We start from the raw sequence: 8393 nt of genomic DNA, 5'->3' as shown, positions 1-8393 counted from the left end.
AAGGAAGAAAGGGAGAAAGTGAGAGAGCACTGAGCCATATTCTCAGAATCTACACCTTTCCTCACTTAGGCGTATTGATTTTTGTGAGCAGTAAATAGATTTAAAAGATGATGACAAACAAGGAGCGCTGACGGGGAACACTCTCAGAAATGTGGGAACAGCACAATATCCCCTGCTGCATCATAAAATATGTGATTTAACTGCCATGCCAGAGAACAGGATGACAATTTTAATGCCTCATGCATGAAAAAATAAGACCTGCAGTGTCATAGAGATATTCCTAAGTGGTGTGATCACAAATGGCAAGTGACTGGCTTGTGTGACATTGAGCTGAGTTCAGTTGTGTTGTAATGGAGTCTCTTTTTAAAAGTACAGTTTCCAAACCAGCGGCATCTAACAGTTACTCTGAATTATTCTGCCACTCCACAGACACTGATGGAGGACGGGAAGAGGGAGGTGGCCGTCAGTATGCTTCCCATCATCCCTGAGGATAGTGACACTGGACGCACCTACACCTGCAGGGTTCTTAACCCAGCTGCCCCTGCTGGACGACAGACATCGGTCACCATCAATGTCCAGCGTGAGTGTTCCAGCAGCAGCTTGTCTATAAAAACCACCAAAATAGTGCATGGTATCTTAAGTAATCTGGAAAACACATTTAAATCGGTGACACTGTAAGATTACTAAATCCAGTGAACACCTAAATTGTACATTCATGTCAGTAATAAGGCTTTTCCTTCTCACAGACCCTCCCTCAGTGACTCTGTCAGTCCAGCCTCAGACTGTGACTGAAGGAGCCAAGGTTCTCTTCATCTGCTCTGCTTCGGCTAATCCTGAAATCACTGGATACAGGTATCCATCCTTCATTCATTATAGGATGATGATACACTACAATCACGCAACTGTTTCGATATATTACATGCTGTGGACATGCTAGCCAGAGTGAAGGTGTCATCCAAAAAATCAGTACAAACATGCAAATGTCATTAGCTTCATTGTGTTAAATGGTCTGTTTGATTGGCAGCATTTGATTGTGACTGGCACAAGCCACGAATCAGCTAATAGCCACTTTGATACGCATGGCTAAGTACCTTCCCTGAACTAATGCAACTGTATAATGTGATTATTCATGTGTCCCAGGTGGTCAAAAGGAGGAGTCCCCATCTCTGAAGCAAATGGGGACAGCCTTGAGGTCACGGTGGACTACTCTTACTTCACAGATCCTGTCTCCTGTGAGGTGTCCAACTCTGTGGGCAGCACCAATGTCAGCACCCTGGTCGACGTCCAGTGTAAGTTTCATTTTAGCCAACATTCTATGTAGTGCGGCTAAGCTGTGTATTTTGACATTTTCTCGAGGTCTGTGTTATTTTAAAAGCTTATATCTCTTATATTGATTGTGATTGTGGGTCTGTGTGTTGCTTCACCCTAGTTGGCCCCAGACTGCTGTCAGAGCCTAAGCCAATGACAGTGGATACAGGGATGGATGCAGCCTTTACTTGTGCATGGACTGGAAATCCTCCCCTGACCCTGGCCTGGACAAAACAGGGCTCTAGTGTGGTAAGGCAACAAACACTAGTCACCACTTTATCCTCTTGGTAAGGTGAAGCTTCAACACCATCCCTCTAGAGAGAAACATTCACACATGGCCTTCAGGCATGAATCCTTCACGCTTTTCCCCCACACATTCTTTTCCAGGCTGAATCTTCAACACCTCCTCTCTCCCTGCCCCCTGAGGGCTAAAGCCTCTGGCAGAAAACTATCTGTCCACTGACAGATTCATACTGCATCATCAAGGCAAATGACGTGCTGCCTTAACTCTAACTCAATCAATCGCTCAGTCAATCAGTCAGTAAACCAGCGAGCCAAGCTGTGGTAGAATTACAACATGCGCTGCAACTTTTAGAGCAGCATCTCTGCCTCTTAGGCATTAAAAAGACTCGACTGCGCTTGAGTATCCATTTCCTCAAAGTCAATTTCGTAGGTGGAACAAATGTGACATTTCCACCTTCACTTTACATCATCCTGGTAAAAACCTTAGCGCACACACGCTATCGGTGGGTACATCCCACAGGAGCTTCTCTCCTGGCAACTAATATAATTTCTGAGGCGATGCCGGAGAAAAAAACACCCCCACTAAAGAATGCTGCGGGAATGGCGTAAGCGATGCTGTCATTTCAGAGAGTGAACGCTTTCAGCCCCTCTGAGGGAATAGCGCAGGCATTTTTTCTAATCCACCCACGGCCACTGTCCCTCACACAGCCATGAGTAATGGATTAATTGGGTTACTCCATAAGTGTGTTGAAATAAAAAAATGGTGAGTGTGAGGGGGGGTGGGGGGGCAAAGAGGGGGGGTAAATGGATTAATCACAGCTTGATGGAATGGCAGGATCAATGAGCTAAGGAGTAAGTGAGGGTAGTGGCTCCAAAGGCTAGGGCCCACTCACACCGTAGTACCCTCTGTTCTGTCCCCACTGTCTAATTACAACAATCTCCCCAGCAGCACGGTCACTCAGCGGTGGCAGGAGTGCTTAATGTTGTGATTAAAGCTCTTCACAATGAAATTAAACTCAAACCACCAGCATTTGTTACAGTGGTCAGCCCACCTCTGCGCTTCCTCCACAATGAGTGGGTCACTGATAAAGGTCCCAGTCTCCATTGTCTGCCTTTCCTCCACACCGCTTCACTCTCTCTCTCTCTCTCTCTCTCTCGCTCACTCGCTCGCTCTCTGACATGCTTCTCACTTGTCTCTTTTGAATTCTCACTAGGTGCTCAGTAATGGTAACACCCTGCAGCTGAAGGCTGTTACCCAGGAGGATGCTGGAACATACACCTGCAAGGCCATCGTGCCCCGGATTGGAGTTGGAGAAAGAGATGTCACTCTAACTGTAAACGGTGAGTGGCCAACCCTACAGGGTTGCTTGTTATGTTTGGACAGATTTATTGAATAAACAGCATCAGCATCTATATCTGAAAATTTGACATTGGTCAATACGTCAGAATAACCTTTTTTCATTTCTCTGTTCTGCTCTGTCTTTCTTTCATCTCCCCACCAGGCCCACCTATCATCACAGCGGACGCCACACAGCATGCTGTCAAGCACTCCAAGGGCAAGCTGGAGTGTCGAGTGGGAAGCAGTCCCCCACCTGATAAGATTGTAAGTGAGCCTTTCATTTGGGTTGCACATCATTCACTTGTGTTTGGGAGCTCCTCCTAGCCACACCCACATGAGATGGATCACTCACTGTAGTTTTATCCCTGACCTCACCTTCACACCTTTGCACCAGCACATCTCCACCTCACACGCTAACAAATGCATATACACACATATTCACAACTATAATTGCACAGACACTGACTGGAGAGATAGGTGAGTTGGGGGAGCTGTGGGAGACTGGCTTCCTGCAGGTTTCAGCCAAACCACATTCAATTAGCGGCCCAAGAGGCATCACTCGGCTGACCCTGTTGAACTGCTGAATGTACGCTGGGCTGAGAGAGGATAATTAGGGTGTGAGGAGGAGTGAGAGACAGGTGCCCTGCTGGCCCTGCGCTGGAGTCGGCAGAGAGGAGCCTTATTTCATAGTGCAGCTACCTAACCCTCCTTAGGCCTCACCTGCAGGGCAGACGTGGGAGGCAGCTTAAACATGAGCCTGTGAGCTGTGTCAGCCACAGAGCATCTTAGAGGTCGACAGAGAGAAAGCAGAGCAGAGAGAGATACTGGTGTTCAGTCCATGGCAGGCAGGGATCTAAGGATAAACAGGCTTGCAGCCCTCTGCTTTGCTCACCAGTGAGTAATTCTTCATAGAAAAGTGACTTACTTCCTGTTGTCTATTCTCTTGCTTCTCTCCACAGGTGTGGACCTTTGGAGACATGAGCCTGTCCTCTGGTTCCTCCGGTCGTTACTCTGTGCAGACAGTAACCAGCGATCATGGGGTCGTGTCTTCTCTGGTGCTTTCTGAGACTTTGGCACAGGATTTCCAGCTGCGCTACAACTGTACCGCCTGGAACCGCTTCGGCACTGGCACCGCCCTGGTCACACTGAAAGAGCAAGGTACACACTATCACTGAGGAGTAATAATCCCCACCAGAGCCCTCTGCGGAAGTTGTAGTGATGCTCTCAATTCTAGCTGTGAAGGAGGCCAGATTAGGTGAAAGCAGTGCTCCTGTCTTGTGCTTATCTTAATTATACTCATCTAATCGATATGATTTAATCAGTAGATGGTTCCTTTAATGAATATGTTTGCCCCATAACACAGATATTGATTAGGAACAAAAGTCAATTAGAGGAAGTCACATGTGTTTGTGGTTGGACTCATATTCTCTATCATTGTCTCAGAGCCAAGTCCAGCATCTAAGTGATCTCAGAATTAGGCAGTATTACTACTTCACTGATCCATGTGGAAGCTTTTGTTGCGGCAGACACCAAAAATAAGGTCCTCGCCAGTAATTTACATCAATGTAGCAGAGTGGGGTCTCCAGAGAAATGGGCAGCGGTATCTCGTGGAATCTCTAATTAGATTACTGTCTGTTGCTTCATTGCGTGTCAGGCCTTGTTACCCTTCTTTCAAAGAGATTAGAGACAATAGCCCGGCTGTGGATTGCTGGATTCCTGCATGAGTATATGCTAGCTGTGAGCAGCCCAGGGATTACTGCGGATGAATTCATACAGGCACTGACGTTTCTGGTATTAGCAAGACAAATGAATGGATCTCTGTTTTTTGTTTATTTGTTGTTTTTTTTGTTTTTTTTGTTTTTTTGCTCTGATCTGCATCTTCTTGACACTGACACTTTTACTCTATTGTCTCTCATTTCATCCCTCCCCTTCTCTTGACAACCATCTGCCTCTACACCACACTTCCCCTCCATTGCTGCTCTTGTTACAGAAGCCCTGCCTATGCTGATAATTGTTGGTGGAGCAGTAGGTGGAGGCTGTGTCCTGCTCATCTGCGTCATCACTCTGGTCTCCCTCTGCTGCAGGCACACAGGAAAAGGTGAGCTCAACGGTTAGTATGGGCAAGAGGGTCAACAGCCAATTCTTCAGATCAAACTGACTTATGTCTTTTTAATGTGTGTGCTGAAAATTGAGCAGTTTTTGTTCAATTTGTGCATCATTTCACTTCAATTTTTGGTGTAAATTTTGATGTACAAGTCTGCCCCTTATTTTCAATCCCCATAGGTAAACGGTGCACCCGTCTTTCCAAGAGCGACATCAGAGTTCAGATTGTTCACAGTGATCACAACGCTACACGTGGCAATGATGATGAGGAGGATGTCAAAGAGCCCATGGTAAATTTCTATGTTCATCATCTCTGCGTGCCAGATATTTCTGTTGATGTTAGGGAAAATTCACATTAACACTGTGATATAATATTCAGATGTTGTTTTATTCTCATTCAAGTGAGGTCTTGTTCATTCAAGTAATTCTTCAAAAATGCATGGTGTTCCCTCAGGCTCCAAACAGCAGCGAGTCTCCTGGGACGTCGCGCACAGAACACAGCGACCTCCTGGAAGAGGAGGAGGATGAGAGATCGGACATAAAGGTAAAACTGAAAACACTTACTTGAAGAAACACTTTCAAGATAGGAAGAGTGCATTATTTTTATCCATCATACAGAACAGTGACCTATGCAAAGTTCATGATGTAATTTTCTCTTATAGGATCCCACCAATGGCTACTACAATGTCCGTGGCCATGAGGACCGCCATATCCGCGGCAGTGGATTCTCTGAATATGTGCCTAACTCTCGGCCAGTGTACACTCCATCACAGCTGCCCTCCCCCAGCCCCATGTACGGTCAGCATGGCACCCAGCCTCGTATATATGACTTCTCCCACCGATATGCAACCACCACAGCAGGCAGAACCGCATATGAACAGCAGCAAGCTGCCCAGCAGCAGCCCACCCAGCCTGCCAGCATTTACCCCACTGATCCCATCTACAGTGGCTCTGCTTACCTACCTGCTACCTATGGCCGCGCCTTTACCAGCTATGTTAAGCCCGCTTCCTATGAGAAGGTGGATGCGTATGACCAATCAGATCAGGCCAGCAAGGTGTCCAGCTCATCTCGCTTCTCTTATGCCTCCTCACAAGTGTCCTCCCAGCAGTCTGACTATGGCCGGCCCTCCCAACGTATGCAGACGCATGTTTGATCGGACAAAAAAAATTTGAAGAAAGAAGAGTACAGGAACAGTGAATAGATAACCATTGTCACCTCCACACACAGGTGTGGCTGGACTAACATGAACAGAGACTTTCTTTACTCAGTCTTTCAAGGAGGTGTTTGGACAGTATTTGGAGGGAGTCACGTGATTTTAGGTTATGGGATAACCGATCTTTATTTGTTGTGATGGTTTGTGGGATCTACAACGATGCTCTCTGTGGAGCTATTGTGCTGGAGAAATCAGCAGACTGTGATGTTGAAGTCAAACTTGCAGCGTGATACCTCACCAGGTTATCTCTACCTGATGACCACCCACAACCTGTGGAGATATTCTGCCAGCTCAAGGGCCAACAAATGCATCTTGAGAATATGGGCGGTCCAGATGAATGGGGTAGCTGTTTACCTGCCTTCCAGGGTTTACTTTGTGTCAACAACTACTACAACAACTTAATGTCAAACATGACCTCTAAAATACTTTGAAAGATGATATGACAAGCTACGACATATTTGAGGAAAAAAAACAGATAAGAACAACCTATCGTTGTCTGTCATTTGGTGTTTTGTTGGCATGCGAAAGGAATTCTAAGCACATTTGTGTCTCTGTCATCAACAACTGACTGAGCTATCCACTGAGAAAGACATAAACTATTCTGCACAACAGGCTAGCTCTACTGACCAACAAGTGCTACAGGCACTCTACTGTATGAAGAGTCTAATCAGCGGTGGAATACTCCTGGCCTGAGCTGTATTCCTGGAGCTTCTTCTGATAATAACCCTAAACATGTTGGACTTTGCAGTAATGCTTACCGCAAAAGGACATCAGGGGAGAATGTGTATTTTTGCCTTCATTGTAATGGGGGACTATTTGTTAACTGTGTATTGTTGGACAAGGTAAGGCCGTGACAACCCAAAGATGGTGATAATTTTATGGGGGGAAAAGAGCGAGCTGAGGCTGAATACTACTGTCCTACCCCTGGTACTGTTTTCTGATTGTAAAATGAAGAGTGGGCTTTTACCAGAACAATCAAAAGAGGTGGTTTGGAATGGTGGCAATCCTGAAATTGAAGTAAACTTGAATGCAGTGTCAACTTCAGCAGGCTCAGTTGGGGAAAGACAGTCCTCTAATGTGGACCATACACTCAAGTTTTACAACTCAATCAAATTGTCTCAGTATGTTTACAAGAAACAGTACTACCCTGAAACACTAAGTATCTGTACAAATGGCTGAGCCCATACTTTCTCTCTGTTGCATGCAAATGACGTGTCTAGTGAAAATCTTCAGCGTTTATATTCATGTCCATTTCATGTTTGAGACATTGATTTCTTCACCTGGCCCGGTTGCATTCCACTTCCTGGATGTGTCACTTTGGATGCCTGTACTGCCATTTGTCTAAAAAAGCTGTTATCAGGCAGCCTGATGAGAGAACAAATGTCACTTAAAGTGAGGAGGCAAACATCATCGCTTCTCTTTATTTTTATATTTTATATAAGCCTTAATGTACAGCGTGTAAGCTGCTCTATTGTAAAGTATCTTTATATACATATATGTATCTATCTTGGTTGATTTATTTGGGCCCACAGATTTTCTTGTCTAAGTTGTTCATCAATCATTGAATGCAGTTACTATGCTTTTTTTGGAACACAACTAATTGCCATTTGTTTGTTCATTCTTTTAATAATGTATTAAGAATTTTATTTGCTAAAAATGAGCTATCGTTGCTTGTACCTTTGTACACATATTTATATTTAAATAAAACCATTTCCAATAAAGAAACTGGCTGGTGTGTATCCTGACTTATCAGCTTGGTTAATCAGCCTGGTGAGTAGCTTCACTGGGCATGGGGAGCAGCGACAAACAAAGATTTCCATGTAGCAACAATGATGAATACATAAATTAGCAGCACTGTCTATGTTGATTTTTCAATTCCCCCAGTGGTGTGCTGCTTTTAATGAAGACAGATGAGACAGTAGAACCCCCCACTGTATGTGTATCCACCTCCTGAAGTCGGCATGCCCATCTCGTAAGATAATAGCATGGAGCTGTGACAAAGGTAGGTATTATTTGACAATATGAGTTTGTCTTGTCACCTCAGTTCCCCAGGTAGGCATGCTGCTCACAACGGGGAGGAGAGGAACATGCTCATTACAATTCTACTGTGAGAAGGGACAACGTCTCACAAGACGCGCATTCATTATGCACAACATCATACAAAATGAGACCTCATCAAAGACAAA

The 8393-nt window shown here is 45.1% G+C and overlaps 1 protein-coding gene across 2 annotated transcripts in view; it reads left to right on the top strand.

Moving 5' to 3' along the window:
* kirrel3l (kirre like nephrin family adhesion molecule 3, like) overlaps positions 1 to 8192 on the top strand; it is a 33000-nt gene extending 24808 nt beyond the window's left edge. The window contains exons 5-15 of one of the 2 annotated variants that reach the window (XM_046399750.1): positions 430 to 580; positions 747 to 852; positions 1141 to 1289; positions 1430 to 1557; positions 2766 to 2892; positions 3054 to 3154; positions 3850 to 4048; positions 4881 to 5000; positions 5174 to 5283; positions 5448 to 5537; positions 5656 to 8192. In XM_046399750.1, coding sequence (XP_046255706.1) covers positions 430 to 580; positions 747 to 852; positions 1141 to 1289; positions 1430 to 1557; positions 2766 to 2892; positions 3054 to 3154; positions 3850 to 4048; positions 4881 to 5000; positions 5174 to 5283; positions 5448 to 5537; positions 5656 to 6147 — 1773 coding nt within the window. In that variant the 3' untranslated portion in view covers positions 6148 to 8192. The remainder of the gene's footprint in view (positions 1 to 429; positions 581 to 746; positions 853 to 1140; positions 1290 to 1429; positions 1558 to 2765; positions 2893 to 3053; positions 3155 to 3849; positions 4049 to 4880; positions 5001 to 5173; positions 5284 to 5447; positions 5538 to 5655) is intronic. The other variant, XM_046399751.1, reaches the window with a different exon arrangement.
* Positions 8193 to 8393: the final 201 nt, after the last annotated feature.

The sequence above is a fragment of the Scatophagus argus genome, chromosome 9, assembly GCF_020382885.2.
Source record: "Scatophagus argus isolate fScaArg1 chromosome 9, fScaArg1.pri, whole genome shotgun sequence".
Classification (NCBI taxonomy): Eukaryota; Metazoa; Chordata; class Actinopteri; family Scatophagidae; genus Scatophagus; species Scatophagus argus.
Note: the sequence above shows the minus strand (reverse complement) of the source record. Positions and strands in the feature narration are given on the sequence as shown.